The sequence below is a fragment of the Otolemur garnettii genome, unplaced genomic scaffold, assembly GCF_000181295.1.
Source record: "Otolemur garnettii isolate 467f Iridium unplaced genomic scaffold, OtoGar3 scaffold00011, whole genome shotgun sequence".
NCBI lineage: Eukaryota > Metazoa > Chordata > Mammalia > Primates > Galagidae > Otolemur > Otolemur garnettii.
In genome coordinates this window covers 28,322,550-28,347,679 of record NW_003852406.1, presented here as the reverse complement: position 1 = coordinate 28,347,679, position 25,130 = coordinate 28,322,550, and the positions used below count along the sequence as shown (strand labels likewise).

The 25,130-nt window shown below is 38.1% G+C and overlaps 1 protein-coding gene across 3 annotated transcripts in view; it reads right to left on the bottom strand.

The window, feature by feature from the left end:
• PEAK1 (pseudopodium enriched atypical kinase 1) overlaps positions 1-25,130 on the bottom strand; it is a 306,357-nt gene that overhangs the window by 68,890 nt on the left and 212,337 nt on the right. For all 3 annotated transcript variants that reach the window (XM_023510010.1, XM_023510011.1, XM_003784540.3), the window contains one exon: positions 811-4,074. In XM_023510010.1, the coding sequence (XP_023365778.1) occupies positions 811-3,959 (3,149 nt within the window). In that variant the 5' untranslated portion in view covers positions 3,960-4,074. The remainder of the gene's footprint in view (positions 1-810; positions 4,075-25,130) is intronic.

Genomic DNA, 25,130 nt, shown 5'->3' with positions numbered 1-25,130 from the left:
TCTGTAATTTTCAGTTTCCTCATCTGAAGAATACAGCCAATGTATAAGGTTTTATAAGGATCTGAGATAAATATTTGTCATATGCTTTACCCAGAGTAAGTGACCAGTAAATGCTTATTAAGGTGTTAAAGAAAACTAATGTCTAGAGAATATTAGTTTTGATGTGAGTACATAATCTCCCTAGCTGAACTGAGGATTAGAATGCTGGATCTCAATCTCAACAACCAACTTCTACTATTTCACTTCCATGTTAAATAACTATAAACTGTGTGCTCCTTGCTTATTTTTTCCAGAACACTTAGAAGGAGGACAGAAAAAGACAGCAATAAAAAACTGGATATTCCTTTAAAATAAGTAATACATATAGACATAAACATCTTGGTAAAAGCCAAGAAGGGATGATTGAAGAGTTTTATTTCATTTACAGAGAAGAAATGTTATTTCATTTATAATGTGGGAAAGAACATTCATTCATTTGGTCTTGTTTCTTCCTCATGTTATTACAGCATTTCAAAACAACATATTGTTTATTGCTATTAAGGTGTTACAGATTTGCTTTTCTAAGTGAAAGCCCTTCTGCACTCACCAGAGGCTTCTTTAGCCAAAGATCCAGGGCTATAAACCTTGTTCAGTGCAGTAAGATCACTTTAATACTATTCTAATCTTGGAATGAAGTTATAAAGATAGATGATAGCCACAGAGTGCTACTTACAAACATGGCTCTTATGTAATCCTTAAATATATAAAAAACTTAGCATCTGAAAATATATTTTAAACAATTCCTATATGCTGCCAGTCTATTTTACATACCTGAGAATATTTTTAGTAATCTGTGATGGAGAAGAATGGCTCCTTTTCTTCTTCTCTGAATCCTGCAGTAATGTACTCTCTGTTCTATCCTTCTCCACGACTGTTGCCTGGTCTGCTCCAGCCTTGCTCTGATCCACATTGAGCTGGCTTTGGGCAGGGTCACACCTGTACATGAAGACAATGGCTGGTTTCTCACTGGACTCTCCTTTTGCCTCTGTGAACCAGTGATGCCGCTGAACTGGAGGAGGAGGCAGCATGTGGATGACTGTGCCATCCAGGCCCACCAGTTTCCCTTTCTCCCGCTCTTTCTCTTTGTCATCCTCTTCATCTGTTTTCCGACGGCGGAAGAAGCTTTTAAATGATATCCATCGCTTAGGCTTAGCATCAGCTGCACGCCTGCTTCCTTCAGAATGCAAAACTGATTCAGCTTCCGTTGATCTGGCAGGGCTGGCTGGCTTGGTCCAGTTGGTGAAATGCTTCTGCAGAAGGTTCCCTGCATGGTAAGGGGAGGAGGTAGAGCGTGGTGGGGGAAAGGGAGGTGGTGTCTCACTTTGGAGGCCAGTCACCAATTTAGAGGGAGGGGATGTGACTGGCTTTGTGAATGGATCTTTCTGTACTTTGGGAGTGGGACTTTCTGTGGTCTGAGGTACTTCAGCCTCACCACTAGACTGAGATGTGAAGAGAGATTTGGGCCGAACTGGTGTACTCTTCGGTGTACTTTTAGCAGCATCGGCATCTGGAGGAACAGCATAAAGTTCTTCCACGCTGCAGACTTTAGGGCCAGAGAGAGGTGTTTCTGGAGGAGATTGTGGGGGCTGGATGGAAGCCACAATCTGAGAAAGCACTGTGCTTGCTTTCTCCCTGGTGCTGCTGCTGCCACCACTTCCCACCATCTGAGACTCCTGACTGCTATCTGTTTTGGCCATAGGCTCTTGAGTGGTTTTCTGCATCTTTGCTGGGGAGCTGTGGCTGGAACCATAGCTTCTCTGTGGTGAAGACTGACTTCTGTTGAGACAGTTGTTGAACTCTTGAACTTTCTGTGCCACTGAGCCCCTTTTCCGCTCTGTGCTATTTGAAACCCCTTTAGCTTGGGGACATTCAGTGGGTTTGCTAGGGGTGTTATCAGACACTTTGCTTTCAGTTTCTATTTCTTCGTAAGTATGACTTATTATACTTGTGGTTTTCTCCTTCACCGAGAGTTCTCCACTTGTTCCCAGGAAACTTTTGTAGATGGCTAGATTGTCATATGCATTTGGATTGATAACAATGGGAACTTTAATAGCATTTTTGGAACTCCGAGCATAAGTCGGCTCATCATGAATGATAATTGGAAAAGGCGGCATACCAGCATTGTTGTAACTATTAAATTTTATTTCAGACAAATTAGGTGACTTAACGGGAATGGTTTTGGAGGAAATATTTGTGGCTGTGGGTGAAGTAGGTGCTGATTTGTGACAGTTTTTTCTTGGAGGGACATTTGGTCCAGTTTTACCAGTAATTAATTCCACTTTAGGTATCTTTTGTCGTGGACTGGTGCTAGAAGTCCATACTTCCTGGTATCGGATTGCGCTAGATTTTTGGAAATGGGCACTTATTTGTCCTGGAGTCAGTGCAGGTGATGTCACTGGAGAGTTTGGAGTAGAAGATGAGCTTTTTGTTCTGGGGCTGTTAACAGGGCCTTCAAGGTGCTCACTGGCCATGGCTGCTGACACATCCACGACAGTATATGGTTTGCACAATGGCTGTTCCAGATTCACAACTCGGTAGGGCTTTGCTTGCTCTTCTACAGGGATGAGGTTTATGGTTACTGCTTGTCCAGCAATATCTGTAGACGTTTTACTTTCCTGCTTCTCAGTTTGTACAGCAATTTTGCCATCCTTTTCTTCTAATCGGAGAGCAAGGACTGCTTTGTGTGTCTCTGGAACTTTTACTGAGTTTTTGGACGCTTGTGATGAGTCCTTCTCCTGATTACTAGAGAGACTTTCATAATTGGGCTCAACCTCCTTCTTGTCCTTAGAATCTCCTGGGTTGCCAGGAGGCATCCCCCCATTGCAAATCTTCTGGGATAAACTACTGGCTGTCTCAGAACGTGACTCTTCTGTTAAAGAAGAGTCTGGTGATGTAGAGTCAGATGACATCATGCTCTGAATGCTTCCTTGTCCATAAGAGACCACAGAATTGTCCTCATAACCGTTTAGGATTTCATCATAGCTGTCATCATAGTCTACAGCACAGATTCTCTGCAGAGATTTATTTCTCAGGGGGACGGTATTCCACTTTTTGTCCACAAAGAATCGAACAGGAGACAAAGTGTTTGCCCTAAAGTTGGCAAAGCGAGGTTGTCCTCTCATGCGAATCTCCATGGCCAATAGCTCTTCATCACTCTCATCCCAGCTCTCATGCTCCTCCTCCATGTTACTGAAAAGTACATCCTCCTCACTCTCCTCGCCACTAGAAAACTCTGGGTAACAGAACCTGCCCCCTTCATTACTGATCACTTCTGTGCTCCCACTGAGAATAACATGCTTGCCCTGAGTATCTTTTATCCCGCCTATCATGCAACTTGGTGGAAGCTTTCTTTCCAGTGATCGTTTATAGCAATCATTTATTCTTCCTAGGAATGTTTCCCTGGAGTTTGTTTCATTTTCTCTTATCTGAGGGGTGGTATCCAAGCCTGCTATCTCCTTTAACACTTCAGTTAGTCCATTATTGTTATTTGATATCTTCTTTGCACTATCATTATTGCCATAAAGCTTAGGAACATGGCTAAATCCTTCAACATCATCTTCATTATTATTGTTGAGTGGTTTCTGAGTCAAAGCAGTTCTGTTTCGGTTCCACCCTATGATGACAGGTTTGTTCTCACAGTGTTCTTGGATGCTAAGCTCACCACATACACTTTGTCCATCTGCCACCATCATAGTGGGTTTCACAGCTATAGTGGGTTTTTTAGCCACAGGAGGCCGGAAATTTCCGGTGTTCCTGATGCGGTGGTTGTTACTGTGATTGGCATTAGTTTTCACATTGCCATGGGTGATGGGTGCCTTCTCAGAATCTGGGGGAAGCTGGTGCAAACTTTTAGGTTTAAAGCAATTCTTGCATTCACCAGGTTTCCAAACGTGTTCAGTAAAGGTGTTACACGCAGACATTTTTAAAAATAGAACTTCACAGACAATGCTTTTCTTTCAGTGCATGACAAAATTTCCATCCATTAATTTTCACCTCCCCTGTGTGTTTATAGCAGCTCTTCTAAGTATGATCAACCTGTAGGGGGAAAAGAAGAGAAAAAAAATCTGAATGAAAAGTTACTATGAAGTTTACCATTATGAGTGACTTGAAAAAACTAGCTTTATTCCCAAACTTTTCCTTAAATTAAAAGACTGAGAGATAACCTAATTTGGATACTTCATAATTTCCCTTTAACCAATCAGCACCTTGGAAAGTTAGCCCTTTAACCTTAATTTTATGCACTCTTACCAAACCATATATAATCCTCAGCTTGCTATCTCTGTGGCAATGATACTGTGACCTTCCCTTCCTGGAAATGCCTTTGATATTGCTCTTTTTGTTATCAACCAATCTCTCTAATGCTTCTTAGGCCACTGTAAGTTCCTCTTCTTCCACCTACCCTTGAAATTTTAGATATCTCATAGACTCCTTAAACTCAATGCATTCAAAATGAATCCTCTGGCTAGCCCCCTTTTAACTCCCAGAAACTTATCTCCTCTAGCCAGCTCTCCTCCACACCACAGGCCACCTTCTTAATTTTCCTTATCCTATATTTTAATGCCATCACCATCTACCTAGATAGCTAATCTCAATCTAAAGATCATTCTTGACACCTCTCCCCCTACTTCTAACTCCAAATCTTACTAACTCCCTAAGTTGGTTTTGTCAATTTTATCTCATTACATTTCACTAGAAACCATTCCTGCCAATACTAGATATTGCTACTAGTTCAAATACTCACTATCTCTTACTTAGATTACTTACTGCAATGGTTGAAAAGTGTTATCTATGCCTAAGGTCTCAGTTCCATTCCAATCCATCCTCTATATCTTTGCTACTCAAAGTGTGTTTCTCAGATAAAGATAACTTGTTAGAAACTTCACTTATCTTAGGTCCAACCCCAGACCTATTACATCAGAATTTGTATTTTAATGCGATTCTTAGGTGATTCCACTGTTCTATACCTCTACCAGATTTAACTTTTTTTTTTTTTTTTTGAGACAGAGTCTCACTCTGTTACCCTTGGTAGAGTACCATGATGTCACAGCTCACAGCAACCTCCAACTCTTGGGCTTAAGCGATTCTCTTGCCTCAGCCTCCTGAGTAGCTAGCTGGTACTATAGGCGACTGCCACAACGCCCGGCAATTTTTTTGTTGCAGTTGCCACTGCTGTTTTAGCTGGCTGGGGCTGGGTTTGAACCTGCCACCCTCGGTATATGGGACCTATCCACTGAACCATAGGCACCACCCCAGATTTAACTTTTTAAAATGTTAATACGATTTCTTATTAATGAGCTTAAAAACTATTCCTTTGCTCTTACCTAATGTATTGGCTTTTAAATGTCAATATGCAGCCTGGGGATTGCTAGCTAAATAAGAGCCACCTGGGGAACAACTTTAGACCTGCCTAGTCAATCTTTGGGGGAAGAATCCAGGAATCTGAATTTTTAACAAGTTTTCTGGAGTATATGTAATGAGGTGTTAGAACCTCTGATAATGGAATCCAAGCTTCACATTTCATAATATGGTTCTTCCTTTCCTTCTAGTCTTGAGTCTTGAAAATCAACTAGTCTCATCATACTCTAAATCCCCTGGTGCTCATTCCTCATGGGTACCAGCAAATCCTTTAGACATACCTCCTTGAACAAGTGCTTTCATTTTTAGTTATCTGTTTCCCCACTAGTTTTTGAGCTCCTTTATGGCAAGAGGTATATCTTATGCATGTCTGTATGTCTAGCATAAGGAGCTGAATAAATGTTAGTTGATCAAATTTGCTGGTTTCAAGGTTTATTTAAAACAATAAATCTTGTGGCACTCTCCCTTATCTTAGGCACATAGCTGCAGACCTTCCCACAGAACACCACTACAAGTCCTATGTTTTTACTTTCCATATTGTAATAAAGTTGGTAGTAAGCTTATGTAAGAACTATTTTAATAGCTGGAAAGTTTAACTTTATTCATGTACAATAACAGTGACAGAATCCTTACTTTGGTCAGAAATCCAGCCTTTTGGCCAACTTTTAATGTTTTTATGCAATGAAAATATTTTCTTTAATATATACAAAGTAAAGTCCCTCATAAACAATACTTACAAAGCACTCTGCCTTAGTGGAAGAAGTACAGATGTTAGGACCACAGAAGTTCACAGAGAGAGGTCACTGACCCAATAAGGTTAAAATACATTCTTTGAAGGCTGGTGTGGTGGTTCACCCCTGTAATCCTAGCACTCTGAGAAGGTGAGGTATATTGTTTGAGCTCAAGAGTTCAAGATCAGTTTGAGCAAGAGCAAGACCCTATGTCTACCAAAAACAGAAAAAATAGTCAGACATTGTGGCAGGTGCCTGTAGTTCCACCTGAGGCAAGAGGATTGCTTGAGCTCAAGAGTTTGAGGTTTCTGTGAGCTATGATGCTACAGCACTCTACAGAGGGCAACAAAGTGAGACTCTGTCTCAAAAAAAAAGTTCTTTGAGTGTTTGAAAACATTTATTTATTCTTTCAGATACTCTAAAAGTTATATCCCTTTGTTGATAAAACCATTTCCTATTAGTCTAAGACTTGAAACTTATGAGGTAGGGGGGAAGAATAGCATAAAATTAAGCTGAAAAGGAGAGCAGGGGCCAAGTCACCCAGGGCCTTTTAGTCTTTTAACGATTATACAGTTTATCCTAAGAGCACTGGGAAACCACTGAAGGGTTTTGAACATGGGAAACAATATAATCCAATTTGCGTTTTAAAAAGACAGCTCTTACCAACACACATGAAATACCTAGCTATATAAATCTAATCAAATATGTGTAAAATCTAAATTCTAGGAAAAACTACAAAACACTTATGGATGAGGAGAGGCAGAAGAGAGAAGGTAGGTAAGTAAATTATAGCCTATAGGTCAAATCTAGCTTATACTTGTTTTTGTATCTGAAGCTAAGGATGCTTTTTATATTTTTAAATGAAAAAAAATCAAAAGCAGAATATTTTGTGATAAGTGAAAATTATATGAAATTCAAATTTCAGTGATCACAAATAATGCTCTATTGCAACACAGGTCATACTCATTTGTTTACATATTGCCTATGGTGTCTTTTGTGCTAAAACAGAGACATAGCAGCTATGCCAGAGATTGTATGTAGCAACTGTTACTGCTCTGCAGTGATTTTGGCCTTCTACAAATTGCAGGGTTTCCATTGGTACATGTATCACCTAGGTGAAAAGACATTTTTCAAAAATAAAATATGTACAATTTAATTACAGATATGAACTTGTAGATGAATACTTGTAATTGATTTTACTGGGCGGAAACACCAACTTTTGAACACAATTTCTTCTCCCAAGAAAGAATTCCATTCTTCTTACCAGTAGACCACCTGTGTAACAAAATATTGTGGGCAGTGCTTGTGGCTCAAAGGAGTAGGGAACTAGCCCCATATACCAGAGGTGGCAGGTTTAAACCCAGCCCCAGCCAAAAAAACAAAAACTATATATATATATATATATACACACACACACACACACATATATAAATATATATATGTGTATATATATGCATATATAGTGCTTAATTATATTTTGAATTTTATAAAAACATTATAAAAATTTGTGTTTTCTTTTGTTATTACCTAAATATTATCTTTTACTTTGTCCAAATTTTGCCTAAAAAACATAAAATATTTTCTATTTGGTCCTTTACAGAAAAGGTTTCTGACCTCCGACATAGATCAAAGCAAAAGAGAGACTAGAGTCCAGAAACAGATCCACATAAGTATAGTCAGCTGATTTTTGACAAAAGTGAAAAAGACAGTCTTTTCAACAATGGGGTTGGAAAAATTGTATATCCAAAGGCAACAAATGAGACTTAATCTAGTCCTCACACTATACACAAAAGTTAATGCAAAACAGATCATAGACCTAAGTATAAAATATAAAGCTATAAAACTTTTAGACAAAACCACAGAATAAAATCTTTGCAATCTTGGCTCAGTGTTTATAGCTCAAGCAGTTAGGGCTCCAGCCATATACACCGGAGCTGGTGGGTTCGAATCCAGCCCTGGTCTGCCAAACAGCAATGACAACTACAACCAAAAAATAGCTGGGCACTGTGGTAGGTGCCTGTAGGCCCAGCTACTTGGGAGATTGAGGCAAGAGAATGGCGTAAGCCCAAGAGTTGGAGGTTGCTGTGAGCTGTGACGCCACAGCACTCTTCCGAGGGTGACAGCTTGAGACTCTGTCTCAAAAAAAAAAAAAAAAAAGAAAAAGGAAATCTTTGCAATCTTAAGTTAGGCAAAGAGTTCTGAGATACAACACCAAAAGCATTATTTATAAAAAAACAAAATAAATTTGGAGTTCATCAAAATTAAAAATATTTGCTCTGCCAAAGATACCAGAGAATGAAGATAAACCACAGAAGAGAAATGTTTTGCAAAGCACATACACCAGAATTTCTATAGAGGACCACCACACTACATTGACCACCTCTTTAAGGTGGCCTAATTTTCATAGACTGTACATGTACTACATGTATGTATCAGTACCATAGCCTAGTTCCTTATGTTGATCATATCCATATATTGACCAGTTGACATAAAAAAAAAAACCTTCAAAACTCAAAAAAAAAAAAAAAAAGAAAAACCAAGTAAAATGTTTGCAGACATTACAAAGATAGACAGATTACATATAAATACGTATGAAAGACTCTAAATATCATTAGTCACGCAGAATTGCAAATTAATATTATGAGCTATCACTACGTGTTTAAAATAAAATTAAAATACAAACAAAAACTGGTATTAGTGGAGATTTTGAGCAATTGGAACTCTCATATATTGTTGGTGGCAAGGCAATGGTTCATGCACTTCAGAATACAATTCGGTAGTTTCTTATAAAGTTAATCATAAACTTAACCTTGGAACCCAGCAATCCTACTCTTAGGTGTTTACTCAAGATAAATGAAAACGTTTTTTTACAGTAAAATTGACATATGTAGATTTATAGTCAAAAACTAGAAATAATCAGTTGTGTGGTGGTTACATAACTGCATGCATTTTTCAAAACTCACTAAGCTGTACACTAAAAAAGGTGAATTTTACCATATGTAAATTAAACCCATAAACCTTACTTAAAAAACAGAAGACAGCTCTGGGTGCTATGTAGACAATGGGGAGAACAAGACAGGAAGCAAGGAGACTGTTGCTTACAGGGCTGATTTGGGCAAAGACAGACCTGAGGAAGATCTGGATTAGGATGTGACGTCAGGGAAGGCAGAGAAAGACAGAAGCAAGAAGGACAGATTTTAGAGACAGTAAGAGGTACTGGGGTTTCAGGTTTATATGTTCAAATGATTTGCTGGGCCATTTACTGACACGACAACATTGGAGGAAGTACAACTTTAGGAGAGAAAACTAGGAATCCACATTTTTTCAGCCTGCATATAAAAGAGTAGAAAGTTGACTTTGGGAGTCTGGGGCACAGATGAAAATTCTATGGTTCTAATTTGTTTGGGATTACTAGAATAGAAATATCTAGGCCAAAAAGAAAATAGAGAGTGAGCTGAGGAGTGGCCTTGGTGGGTGAACCAGAGAGAAGAGGATAACTCCTCCCCTCAGAAAGTAACAGCCAAGGTGTAATGACATAAAAGCCAGATGAGGAAATGTCATGAAGAAGGGAAAAGAACTATTTCAAATGCTGCTAAGAGGTAATGGAAAATGAAGACTTAAATGTACTTATTAGACTTGGCAACGTAAACTCATCAGTGACCTTAGCACACACTATTAAATATTTTGGTGCAGCAGTGGGGAAGGAAACCAGACTGCAGCAAGTAAAACAGTGAGGTGATAGAGCAATGGTAGATAGTTCTTGGAGAAGTTTAGGTCATAAGTGGAAGAGAGAAAGAGCTGGGAAGATGGGAGTCCAGAAAGAATTTCCTTATTTTAAGATAGGAGAAACTAGATACTGTTGAATGATAATTTTAAGGAAAGACACAGGAGAGTGAGAGAGGCTGAAAATAAAGGGAAAAGAGTAGATAGTCAGAATGTTAAAAACTAAGCAGGTTCCAGCCAGGTATAGTTGGCTCACTTCTGTAATCCTAACACTCAAGGAAGCCAAGGTAGGAGAATCACTTGAGGTCAGGAGTTTGAGACCTGTCTGAACAAAACAAAATCTTGTCTCTACTAAAAATAGAAAAATTAGCTAGGTGTGGTGGTGGGAACCTACAGTCCCACCTACTCAGCAGGCTGAGGCAAGAGGATTACTTGAACCCAGGAGTTTGAGGTTGCTGTGAGCTAGGTTGAGGCCGTGGCACTCTTGTCTGGGTGACAGAGTGAGACTCTGTCTTAAAAATAAACACACACACACACACACACACACACACACACACACACAAACAAAATGAAAACTGAGCAGGTTCCTAGCTCAATTCTTCTGTTTTATAGACAAGAGAACTGAAGCCAGAAAGAGAAAGTGACTTTCCTAAGGCCACATAATGCCTGAAGGAGACCTGGAACTGGGACTCTAGGCTACAGCTAAAAATAATTTGTTTTTAGACTTTGGGTGTGTGTGTGGGGTAAGACATCTTTTTCTTTTGTTGTGTATGCTCATTGTGGAAATTCGAAAAGCATAAAGAAAATAGAAACCATATGCAATCTTATTAGTTAGAAGTAACTTTTATTAACAGTTTGGGGCAGGTCCTGTCATCACCAAGAAATTTCTTTAAAAATCATTCCCTGTGGACTTAGCACTATGAAGCGCTGAATACGAGAAAGAATAAGGCATCTTGGCCTAACATTTTGTTAACCAAGTTAAATGCACCCCGATAAGAAAGGGTTTACGTTTTCACTTTGTTAAGTAGCATAATGTATATATATTTTATATATATACATATTTTATATATACATAATATGTGTGTGTATATATATATATTATATATATCTAGACTAGTAGAAAACTAGTAAAAATAATTCCCTACTTTGAGTAAGTTATTCAGTTAAAAGATGTCTATTGAGTTGATTAGCAGTTATCACGTTACCAAAAGAATAGCCAAATGAGATCCACAAGGAATATAATTAGCTTATTCTATCAGTGCTGGGTGCAACAGAAACCCATTTTGGATTTAATACTGGTTTTCAAGTTCTGTCAAGTTCTGTGCATATATGTATTCTTGATGCTGTAAAACCAAGAGATGAACCAAGCAAACACCTTTAGCAAGCACCAGATGGAGCTGCTGTCTAAGCCACAAAACCTTAAATATGAGGGCTTCATTTTAAACACTAATTATGTATGGAGACAAAATGTACACTTTAAAGACACTGTCAAAATTATTATAACTGATAGCAGGCACGTAGGGAGAGAAGCTGTACTAGATGCAGGTCTAGCCAAAGAACAATCCTTGGGTTTTACTGCCTTTGTGAAATGACTTCAACGGCACTCAATAATAACTAGCAGCTTTCTGTGCACAACACTGTCATTCCCCCAAAATGGGAAGCTCTAGTCACTCAAGTTATGCCTGAGAAATAAGAAATGTGTCTCCTGAGTCACCTAAACAAGGAAATACAATAGTCTATGCGGGTGTCTTCTATTTATTTGCCAAAACAGGTCTGATACAGAATACCCAAATGGAATGTTTGATAAGAAAAGCTCATTTGCCTCCACATTCCCTATAATCACAAAGCAAATCTTTCAGATGAAATGGTCTATGGGAGAGTTTAATGGCTAAATCTGCCCTTAGAAGCCAGCCAGGATTCTATGATCTAAAATCCTATTTCATATTTGACAGTTTTCAGGACCAAAGCCCTTCAGGCTACAGATGAAGCTACTCAAGAGTAGCCTATTTCACTTCAAGTCATGACAGCTTTTTAAGAACCAATAACTGTTTTTTTGTTTTTCACTCTTTCTATTGCTACACAAGGACAATAATTAGTTTGCTTCTAGTCCAACAGTTGCAAGCAGATAAAAAAAAAAGAAACAATGCCTGGGTGGACGCCACGTCCCCTGGGTAAGGGGTTCTTTGACAACTGGAACTTTTCCTTGGAAGTGAGAACATGTAATCTAAAACTTTATACCCTCATTTTAATTTGAAATAAAAAACAAACAAATCTACACAGGATTTCAATCTTGAAATAAACTGGCCAGCAGAAAGAGCTGAAGATCCTCAAGATGGCCACAAGTTCCCTCAGTAAAGAGGAGTGTATAGGTGGTATATTAAACACCATATACACAGCATTTCCTAAAGGCACCCAAGGAGAATCTGTTCAAATAAAGGACGATGGGGAATGAACTGCTAAGGTTCTTACCCAATCCTGTGACCCCCAAAGGCCATTTTCTCTCTCAATAAGATCTGTCACATTGCCATGGAGGCAGTCAAGAATCCTCACTGCTGTACATGAGCTTTTAGGACATTCTCAGTGAGGAACTATTGCCTATATGTCACCTCACACATTAGTCCATCTCTAGGTTGCTAGGGTGAAATTTATGAGCCAATGTTCTCATTAGGGCTTTGTAATGGAAAGTGTGGGTCACTTATATAAAAAGGAAAGGAAAATGTGACAAGTATCTCCACATCACTATTCCCGACCTTTTTTTTTCCAGAGTGAAAAATGCTGACCAATACCTCAACCAGCTGCCAAAGCCTTCAATATATATGACTAAAAGGGTGGAGATTGGAAGCGAAAGCAAAGCTACAGGAAGAGGTTTTGCAGAAGATAAAACACAGCTTTAACTTAGCTGTGGAAATGGAAATTCTGAGAGTCACAGGAACCTTCTTAATTTGAGATCTCTCTCACACACACATAATCACAGATCCTTGTTATCACAAGGACAGACAGGATCTTAAGACATAAAGTTCTCTCATCTAAAGAAGAAATCAAAGTAAAACCTGCTTAATTTTGAAAACTTCACTAAAGCTCTGTTGAAAGGCAGAAGTGCAACTGTTCTAAACACAACAATTTTTTCCTAACGATTTACTTTTCCTGTCCCATGGTAGGATAAGGTCTGTGCAACAACCCATGCACCGCTGCATAGCAGCACCACCCAGTTCCCAGCTCATACATTCCAAAATGTTCCCTGAACCCGCTTCAGATCCCTCCTTAAGAAGGCATACAGTGGAGAAGAGTTTAAATTGTTACCTAATAACGGCCAAGGACTTCATGGACTTTCACAGTTTTATTTTGTTCACAAGCTGTTTCCTCTATTGTAATAATGTATTTCCTTTAATGCTGTTCGGTTAGATGAAACCCAATTTATCTTTCAGGATCTAGTTTAAATTTTACCTCTGTGATGAAGCTTTGCCTGACTCCCTGAATACCTTTATTATCACACCATATTGTATTATAATTATATAAGTCCCTAGAAAGCAGAGATATGTCTTTTAAATCTCTATCTCTTAAATTCCTTGGAACATACTGGATACTATATAAATGCTTACTGAATAATAATAACAATGGCTAGCATTTATCTAAGTACCAGGCACTATTTGAAGCACTGCAGCCATGAAAACTTTTTTTTTTTGAGACAGAGTCTCACTTTATCACCTTTGGTAGAGTGCCATGGCGTCATAGCTCACAGCAATCTCAAACTCCTGGTCTCTAGTGATTCTCTTACCTCCTATAGGCACCCACCACAATGCCTGGCTATTTTTAGAGATGAGGTCTCACTCTGGCTCAGGCTGGTCTCTAACCTGTGAGCTCAAGCAATCCACCCGCCTCAGCCTCCCAAGTGCTGGCATTATAGGCGTGAGCCATCATGCCCAGCCATGAAAACTCTTAATTCTAACAAAATCCTAATAACAGTGTGGTACACATTATATTATTTGCCCTACTTTACAGAAGAAACTGAGACTTGCCAAAGGTCACACAGCCAGTAAATGGCAGGCCCAGAATGGATAAATGCATGCATGTATGCAAAGGTAGTATAGCTCAGCCACCCATGGCTTGTGAAGGCAGAGGTGGTCTGCTCAGCAGCAGCACTGCCCACTGTAGTGGAATTACACCATAAATAAAAATGTGTTGGAAGTAGGTACACCCATGCCTTCCCTCATTCAGCTCTGAGATGGGCAGGTCCATGAGCTCACTGAAGAAAAGAGCCAGAAATAAATTAAGGCATACATTTAGCTAGTGGGTTGCCCCAAAGCTTGTGCTTTTGTTCTTCAGAAGCAAGTAATATTGAGACAAATTAGGCACAATCTTCCATTCAGTTCAGCCTGAGTTAGAAGCGACCCTTTTTTGGAGGGGTCTCTGAACTGGCTGGCTGTGAGTGAGTTTGTGAGATGTTGTTAGAAGTTGCCTTGCTGAGTTCCTCCTTTCCACTGTCCCCAACACTTCATAGCCAGCTCTAAAGTGGAGAAAACTGGTCTGACACTCATTTAGGAAGTCACAGCTGACTGATACATGAGAAGACAGGTCATCTCTGGTTTAAAAGGAAAGAAATAAGAAAGAGGGGAATTAAGGGTGGTGTAAGAATTGAAGGGAAGAAATAAGGGTGGGGGAGAGGAAATTGGGAAGGAAAGAGAAATAAGAAAATAGTCAAATTACTATGAGAAAAATCCCACTCGAATATTTCGCAACATAATCAGATGGAACAATGTCATTTGTTACCACATTTCTCCATTTTTGGAGGCTTTATTGTCTAGTGTGACTTTTCCTTTGGCAGGAGGTATTATTTTGCTAATTAAACTAAATTTTACCTTCCCTCTCCATAGAAAACAGTGATCAATACATAGAGTAAAACATTTATAATTTAGACTTTTAAAAGGAAAAATACTTTCAAATTAATGAAAGTCTGAATTATGTAATACTTTGAAGAAATATAGATGTATTGCTTTCAAGGAAATACCATAATAAACTAGTCTTTCCTGGTAGAGACAAGTGACATTGGAGGCAGGTGTGGTGGCTCATGCCTGTAATCCTAGTACTCTGGGAGGCTAAGGCAGGTGGATTGCCTGAGCTCACTGGTTCAAGCTTAAGCCAGAGAGACACCTTGTCTCTAAAAATAGCCAGGCAAGTGCCTATAGTCCCAGCCATTCGGAGGGCTGAGGCAAGAGAACTGCTAGAGTCCATAGGTTTGAGGGTGCCATGAGTGATGCCACAGCACTCTACTAAGGGCAACAAAGTGCGACTCTGTCTCAATTAAAAAAAAAAAAAAGGAAAAGATATTTGGAGGACTTGTTATATTAAATAAATGAGAATTATCTTTACAATGGTTGTAAATACATAATAGCTTAAAAATGCATCAAAAGGGGCGGTGCCTGTGGCTCAAAGGGGTAGGGCCCCAGCCCCATATGCCAGAGGTGGCGGGTTCAAACCCAGCCTCAGCTAAAAACTGCAAAAAAAAAAGCATCAAAAGTATATTTCTCAAACTGGGATCCAAGATGTATTTTTAAGAGTTTATGAGTTCTCTAAAAGAGCTTAATTTTGAACTGAAAGCAAAGTTTATATTATATCATTATATAATAACATTGATGTATTAAAATAATATACATATAAAATAAACTAACATAAACATATGCTGGATCCTTGCAGTGACCACTTATTAACTAAGCATGTACAAATAACTCTGTGTTTCTAATTTGAGCTGGCAATAAGCACACTATTTTTTAATTGTAAGGAATCATTTAAGAGGAGGATCACTTGGCTCGGCACCTATAGCTCAACCGGCTAAGGCGCCAGCCACGTACACCTAAGGTGGCGGGTTCGAATCCCCAGCCCGGACCCGCCAAACAACAATGACGGCTGCAACCAAAAAATAGCCGGGCGTTGTGACGGGCGCCTGTGGTCCCAGCTACTTGGGAGGCCGAGGCAGAAGACTCGCTTGAGCCCAGGAGTTGGAGGTTGCTGTGAGCTGTAATGCCAGAGCACTCTACCCAGGGGGACAGCTTGAGGCTCTGTCTCAAAAAAAAAAAAAAAAAAAAAAAAAGAGGAGAATCACTTAATATGTAAAAGATATGGTCCCAGCATGTAAAGACCAAAATGACATCACAATATAATCACTGTGTGGCATAAGAAGAGAGCCAATGGTAATGAAAGCTACAAAGGAAACTGTGTGGTGGCAGCAGTTTCTTACTCACATTGCAAACAGCAATTTAGTTTCAGCAAAACATCATCTATCGTATTAAATTGTTAATTTGCATTTCATTAAGTTTGCAGAGTTCTTTTTGTACTTAACTTTTAAATTTGTTTTGGTTTATAGCTAAATGAAAAATGTAAGCATAAAGAATTTATACCTAATTTTATGTTTGTTCATATTTAAGCAAAATTATAATAATGTACATCAACACTGAGAGACTCAAGTTACTGTTTTTTTTTTCCAATTAGAACGGGTCTATAAATTACTTAAGTTTGAAAAGTAATGCTTAAAAACAATATTCTCTTATGTCAGGTAAGCATGCCTCTTATGATCCTATTTACATTACTAATTTGCCAAGTGTCTGTTAAAGGAGTATTATAACTATCTACCTTCACAGAGCTGTTGTGAAAATGAATTAAGATAAAATTAGGTGTTTAACTCAGAGGCTGATTCATAGTAAGCATTTCATAAATACTAGTTTTTTCCTTCTTTATTAAATCTCTATATCCAGTGGAGGTCAACAAGAGAATGATCCTCTAATCCAGTGGTTCTCAACCTTTCTAATGCCGTAGCCCTTTAATATAGTTCCTATGGGTTGAGAACCGCTGCTCTAATCCCTCCACATACATCCATATTCCATCTTGACATACCAACTGGGCACTTGGGAAGCTACCTCTGTGGCAAGACTGTTAACTACACTGGTTAGTCTTCAGTTATCATGGATAGTTTAATTGAAAGTTTTAGCTGCCTTGTAAACCTATTTACCACTTACTGCTACTACAGGGAAAATATAGTTCAAATTCTAAACAAGTGAAAGTGACTTGCAAAGGAACTTTAGCATTCCATCTTAGACTTGGGTTTGGTACCAGTTTCAAGAGCTGCTGTTGGATTTTATCAGGAAGGAGTTGCTGAGCAATAATGTGATGCTACTTTGGCTTTAAGAATTAAGGTGGGATTGCTTGAGGCCGTAAGTTTAAGACTAGCATGAGCAAAAGCAAGACCTCCATCTGTACAAAAAATAGAAAAATTAGCCAGGTGTGGTACAGCATGTCTGTAGTCCCAGCTACCTGGGAGGCTGAGGGACTCTCAAGTGAGAGAATCACTTGAGCCCATGAGTTTGATACTGCCGTGAGCTATGATGGGGCCACTACACTCCAGTCTGGGTGACAAGAGACCCTGCCTCAAAAAAATTCAGGTGGAAATGGGAAGAGTACATAGACATGAGGCGTAGTGAGAAACAATGTGGTTGATTCAACTATGACAATAGTAGACCAGATAAAGTCGTGAACTAATGCAGTGACAGTGGGAATTAACAGGGAATTTGAGGATAACAAATGGATAACATCTAAGAACCAGTAGGACACTGGAAAAGAGTCACCAAAGATGACCCTGTGGTCTCTACATCAAAACCCAAGATGATGTTCCAAGAAGCATGCTGAAATGTGGATAATCAAGCTAGCACCAACTACATCACTTTAACTGTAAAGGTCTGAATGAAAATAGCAAAAATATTCTAAAACCATGTACGTGATTAAAAAGTCTTCCCATTTAAAAATATCCATATATTTAAGCTGATTATAATATTTTCTTACATAAACCTGACTCTAACCCTTAAGTGCAAAATGTTTAGTGAGAAGAATATAAAAGATGTTGAAGAAGATTTGAGAGAAAATGCAAAAGGTAAAGTGACAATTCTCTAGTTAGCTTTATTTTACTACAGAACAAAGGCAGAAAAATAAAACTTGGGCTGAGAACTAAGGTGACAGGGCTAGTGCTGGACCATGAAGGATAAAAGATAGGAACTGTGGCCAGAGGATTCAAGCACTCCAGATGGGCATGAACACATGCCAACACATATCTACAGGCTATTCTTAAGAAACAAAAGCAGCTTGGACTGTGGGGAGTTACTGGATATTAATATACAAGGAGATTGTCTTGGCACCTGTAGCTCAGCGTGTAGGGCACCAGTCACATACACTAGAGCTGGTAGATTTGAACTCAGCCCAGACCTGCCAAACAACAATGACAACTACAACCAAAAAATAGCCAGTGTTGTGGTGGGCACATGTAGTCCCAGTTACTTGAGAGGCTGAGGCAAGAGAATCGCTTAAGCCCAAGAGTTTGAGGTTGCTGTGAGCTGTGATGCCATAGCACTCCAGAAGGGCGACATAGTGAGACTCTATCTCAAAAAAAAAAAAAAATTAATATACAAGGAGACTAACAATCTGATAGAGGAAAAGCTAAATTATCCCCAACAAAAATACGCTGGGTCTTCATTCTCTTCATCAGCAAACATACCTGCCTGTGGTCTGTATCACTGGACTGCTAAAGTGAGACAAAGCCTCTTAATGGAAAATGAGAGGGAGGAGGCCAGCTAGTCCTGACGCAATGCTGGGCCCTGGCCCTGGTGGTTGCCAGATTACTAGGTAACATTTCCATCTCTATCCTAAAAACCCATCTCTTAGGAGATCTCCCTCCCCTTAGTAGAACCCAGAGGCACAAATGAGCAACACTCAAGACTATTACTAATTTGATATATCAATTTACATAAGTTTCTAAAATTCTCTAAGTTTCATGGTCCTTATTTGCTTTTAAATGAAAAGTAATTTAATTCTTTATATTATAAAAATAACCAGAAAAGAATGATATGCAAACCTCAAAATATTACTGTATACTCTTCTGGATCAATCAAGTTGTACAGACATACATGCAACATGCTATTTGATAACAGGAATACCTTTCTTTTCCAAAAGTTATAATCTATTCAAAACATTATATAAATGCAAATTTGGGTTAAAACACTACTTTGAGGCTTGGCACCTGTAGCTCAGTGGCTAGAGTGCCAGCCACATACACTGGAGCTGGTGGGTTGGAATCCAGCCCTGGCCTGCCAAACAACAATGACAACTACAACCAAAAAAAAAAGCCAGGTGTTGTGGTGGGTCCCTATGGTCCCAACTACTTGGGAGGCTGAGGTAAGAGAATCATTTAAGCCCAAGAGTTTGAGGTTGCTGTGAGCTATGCACTCTACCCAGGGCAACAGCTTGAGACTCTGTCTTAAACAAACAAATAAAAAACAAACAAACCCCACTCCTTTGAATTATTAAAAGAAATTTAATGAGACAAATGAAGTTGCACTCAGAATCCTTTAATAACAAACAAAAATGTTTCTCAATAAGAAACAACTCTTCTCTATGGAAATAATTATCTGGCAAGATTATCTGTTTAGGGTACAGCTGAAACTAGAAAAAAGTAGGAAAGTACCTTTTAGGTAAGATCCAAAGAATAAGATGTTCTGTCCTTTACAAGTTGTGTCCTTTACCCAGGATTTGTGCCATATATCCCTATTATCGTACCATGCCTCTCCCCACTCTCCCCTTGTTGAATTTAATGGTGCTTTTCTCTTGTGTGGGCCTGTAGTTGTTAATCTACTAAGTTTCAGATTAGAACTGAATAAATGGGATATTTGTTTTTCCATTCTTGAGATACTTAGGAGAATGTTCTTCAAAACCATCCAGGTAAATACAAAAGATGTAAAAGTTTCTATCTTTTTATGGCTGAATAGTATTCCAAGGTACACATATACCATAGTTTATTGATCCATTCAAGGGTTGATGGGCACTTGGGTTGTTTTCACATCTTTGCAATTGTGAACTGAGCTGCTATAAACATTGGAGTGCAAATGTCCTTATGGTAAAAGGATTTTTTTTTTTTCTGGGTAGATACCTAGTAATGGGATTATGGGATCAAATTGGAAGTCTAATTTGTAGCTCTTTGAGAATCTCTATACTTCTTTCCAAAAAGGCTGTACTACTTGCAATCCCACCAACAGTCCACAAGTATACCTCTTTCCCCACAGCTCTTCCAGCATCTGTGGCCTTGGGATCTTGTGATGTGGGTTATTCTCACTGGTGTATAGGTGATATCTCAAAGTGGTTTTGATTTGAATTTCTCTGATGATTAGGGATGATAAGCATTTCTTCATGTGTTTGTTGGCCATTGTCTGTGTTCTTGGGAAAAGGTTCTATTCATGTCACGTACTCATTGATTGATGGGGTTGTTTGTTCTTTCTTGTTGATTTGCTTGAGTTTTTGTGTATTCTGTCACTAGCCCTTTGTCTGATTCATAACATGTGAATATCTTCTCCCATTCTGAAGGTTGTCTATTTGCTTTGTTGACTGTGTCCTTAGCTAGAGAGAAACTTTTTTTGATTAGGTCCCATTTACTTATTTTTGTTGTTGCTGGGGTCTTCTTCATGAATTCTTTCCCAAGGCTGATATTGTTAAGAGTTTTTCCCACACTTTCCTCTAGAGTTGTTATTATTCATGTCTTAGACTTAAATCTTTTATCTAGCATGAGTTAAAATTTGTAAGTGGTGAAAGATGTGGTTCCAGTTTCATGTAGCTATTCTGTTCTCCTAGCATCATTTATTAAATAGGGATTCTTTTCCCCAGTGTATGATTTTGTTTGGTTTGTTGGTGAGTGGATGGTGATAAGAGGCAGATTTCATCTCTAAGTTCTCGATTCTGTTCTACAGATCTATGTCTCTATTTTTATGCCAGAACTATGCTGTTTTGATCACTAGAGCCTTGTAGTATATAACCTGAAGTTTGTTAATATGATGCTTTCTGATTTGTTTTCATTTCATAGAATTGCATTGGCTATCTGGTTCCATATGAATCAAAGAACTATTTTTTCAAGGTCTTCAAAGTATGACAGTGGTGTCCTAAAGGAAACTGCATTAAATCTGTAGATCACTTTGGGTAATATAAACATTTTACTGATATTGATTCTTCCCAGCCATGATGAGCATGGTATACTCTTCTATTTGTTCTACATCTTGTGCTATTTCTTTTCTAAGGGTTCATAGTCCTCTTTGCAGAAATCCCTTGTAAGGTATATTCCAAGATATTTCATTTTCTTTGAAGCTACTGAGAAGGGTATTGCATCTTTAATTTGTTGGCTTGACTTGTTGGCATACATGAAGGCTGCTGATTACTCTTTTTTAAAAATTCTCTAACCATCTCTTCTGTGATCTTGCCTATTCCCAAATTTAAGCGTAGAATAACTTTCCAGAGTCTATACTTCTTATTCTCTTCTGAAGCTCCAGACTTGAGCTTTCAGTTACTTACTAGACCTCTCCAAATGGAACTAATTATATTTTTCCTCCAAAATATAGCATGCTCAACCTTTTTCTGGATACCATAACAGTGAATGGTATCACAACATTGGTAGGCATTCCAGCTAGGTCACTTTGATGACTCTGGGTGGTTCTCATGCCATCCCATCAATTGCTAGGTCCTGTCCTAGCTTTTCGACCTCCACTAGCCATAACTTGAGTCCTAGATTTCATTGCTGTTTGTCTGAAATACTGAGATAGTATTTTGTTATCTTCTAATTCTTCTAAAATATGGCTCTTTACTACTTCTTCTTAAAACCATTAGTAGTTCTTAGTTGCTTATAAAATACATTTGAACTCCTTTGAATAAAGTATAATGCTCTTTGTGATCTGCTACAGTCTTACTGTTTTTCTTTTTATTATAGCATCCATCATCTCCTACCTGTCTACTCTTATAACATCTGTTCAAAATTCTATACATCTCTGGCCACTACAGTCAAGCACTGAATCTCCTATAAAGTCTCATCTCCTCCTAGAATTAACTGCTCCCTTCTCCAAATTCCCATCACATGGCATATATAGCTATTTGTACATTCCCTGTCCCCTCTCCCCCGTCTTAGCTTCTCAAATGCAGACGACATTTCTTATTTAGATTTGGCACTGTATGTTTCTCGAACAGATGAATTAATGATGCTTTGCTATCTGGTTTCACAGACCAAAATAACTTAGAATGAGACGGCAGCATTCAGACAGAAGTGGCAAGTGACAAGTGAACCTGACAGCAAAGGGGGAGGGAAAAAATTACAAAAACCAAACTTAAAAACTCAAAAAGCATTTCTATATGGGAAAATAGCTTTATATCCCTTAAGGGCATCACTACATTTTAGAATAGTACTGTGATTGATGTTGACACCAATTACAGTAAGATATCAAGAAAATGTTAAATGATATTCAGTGTTCTGTGTTTAAGTAGGGAAGAAAACAACTAAAGTGTGAAATGTATCTTGGAAAGATTTTCATACAACTAGTTTTATTTTTTTAAATTTAATTATAAAATACATCCTCATTATAGCAAAATTTAAAAACAAAGATGAATGGTAGAAAAAACATCCTAGATCTTAGTGTGCATTTAAAAAACAATTTAGGTCACATAAGCACTGAATGATTATTCTAAATGAAATATTTTAATGCTTAAAGAGCTCAAACCCACAGTTATCCAGAAGTTGAACCAACTTATTCTTTAAAGGACACAGACAGCTAAAACTTTACTGTATTATTACATAAAGTTTTTCACTCAAGTCTCCTGTCTTTATGTGTGATTGGAAAATGATGGGATGAGGAGGAGATGAGGAAGTGGGGAACAGTAATAAGAAGATGAAAGTCAAGTGGAAGAAAAAGAAAGGAACCCACAGTAAACAAAAGGTGGGAGGATAATTAAGACAAGTGAGAGGAAGAATAGAAAAACAAAAAGAGAGAAAGGCTACTTAACGTGAGCAGACACATTAAGGAAAAAAAAGTTCTTTCATTTTCTCCTCTCTTGACTTCCTTTGTTCTAATTGACTTCAGGCTGATGTGTGTACCCTTAGATGCACGCTGAATTCCAATGAAATCCTCCTACATGTATACTTTATACCAACACAATCCTGTTAAAAGGATTTTAATTGGTGTGCACCATTCCCTGCAATTTCAACATTTTAAAAATGAATAGTCTCAGTAAGTACCAGATGGTGACATGTACTAATTAATCAAGACTATTCAATGAATGAGCATATTAAAATGAATGCACCTATTAGACATGTGTTGCCGATGTTCCATCCCGAGGACGCCGCCCCTTAAATGAGTGCCCACGGAAGGTGCAGATTTACGGTATAATACTCACAAGTGTCTACTGCAATTACTTGCAGCAGCAATACCATCACTCCTGTGTCTCCTTCTCAATCACTCAATTTTTCATGCTAAGCAGCCTGTGAGCACTGCTATCCCTGTATTATCTTTTTAACCTTTGTAAGCAAGAGTCAGCTAAATATTGGGTCTATAACGTTTCTACTAAAGAGAAGATCTTATGAACTTATCAAGGAGATGTTTTAAAAGGACAATGAATGAGGAACAATCAAATGAGTCTCTTGATCTAACTTTCTTCTTCTCCAATTTGTCAGTCAATGAAAGCCTGAGCTTTGCTAGGAGAAGGAATAAAACAGTACAAATGGAATTCTCCATGACAAATTGCCACGCTCTGATTTTCCTCAAATATTATTAACATAGGAGAGAAAGGTATGACCATGACTTATTGGTAGGTCTCAAAATACTATTAGGAGCTCTTTTTTGAAAGTGAAAGAAATCCTAGCAGTCACTAGTTTTCTAAGCTCCTCATACTCATCACCCTTTCATTGATACTATATCTTGGATCACTACAATTTTAAGTGTTTCCCAATAGAAAATTTCCTAACTCTTTCTAGATTTACTGAGAAACACTAGTCTCTGATTTGTTGAAAGCAATGAGAACTCAGCATCTAATTAGGTAAGTAAACAGCAAGGCATAACTAAAACATGGAATTCTGAGAAAAAAGGGCTGTTTTGAGACGTGTATGTTATCTGGTAAACAGCAAACACCAACAAATGTTAGTTTTCTCTCCCTGGTGATAACAAAGGGCAAAGAAAATTTCTGTTTGCTCCTTAAAAAAAACTGATGTGAAGAGAAGCCTAAACATGAGAATTTAGAGACTATAGTAGTGTATGTATACTTTAAAGATTAAAAACAATACCTTCTCATATGGCTTACAAGATAGAATTTTGAGAAATTTGTGCTTGTTTATGATATGTGACAATGGTTATTGCTTAAAATCAGAATATCATGTAAAAGAATCCTTAGGGGAAGGTAAACTAACAACACAATTTGTAATTACAGACCAGAAAACCCTCCTTAATGGCAAAGGCTATTTTTATTTTATTACTTTCCCTGGACTCTTGCCTAAAAACAAAAGGTAGAATTCATGCATTACTCAAACAATTTATTTAATTTGGAAATGTTGAAAGTCCAAAGTAGCATGAACATTTTCTTCAAGAGGTTTCTACATAGTGACTGAGTAATCTTTTAAAATTTCTATTACTTAGGTCTAATAATTTCTGGTCAATTTCTATTATTTTCAAAATTTTGGTTCTACCTTTTTTCTATCTTAAATAAAAGAATATTTTGTTACAGTGTTCAGCATACAAGTAGGTGTCTATAAGAGTCTTGTGTTTTAAGATAAGACAAAACACAAGAAGATATTAAAACCAACTTTAATTCCTAGACCAAACATTTAAAAGGGACCAAGATAGAAAAGTAGGAACCCTGATTGAAGGGAAAGCAATGATTTTTATCAACTTAAGAAGACCACGACAACTTTCGGGTTACAAAAGACCCTTGAACAACATAGGTTTGAACTGCACAGGTTCACTTATCCATGGATTGTCTTCAATTAACATATTGGAAATTTGGGGAGAAATTTTCAATGATTTGAAAAAACTTACAAATTGCATAGCCTAGAAATATAAAAAAAATTAAGAAAACATCAAGTATGTTACGAATGCATGAAATATGTAAACATTAATTTATTTTGTAATTTACTACCATAAAACATATACAAATCTATCGTATAAAGTTAAAATGTATAAAAACTTACACAAACACAGACTGTATGTGGTGCCCTTCCCAATCGAGAGAAATGTAAATATTAAGATAGTGTTAAACTGAGGGAGCCGGGAAGATGGCACCTGGAGCCAGCTTTCCACAGAGGCTCCTGTCCAGAAGAAGAGATGAAGGACAGAAGCTTCTCAAGAAAGCTGATGGTTAGGAGCTGAGCTAAGAGATAAGACTGAGGACTGCATATCACCCCTGCTAAGGCAATCTACAACCCCAAGGAAATAAACTATAGGTACAAAATCCATC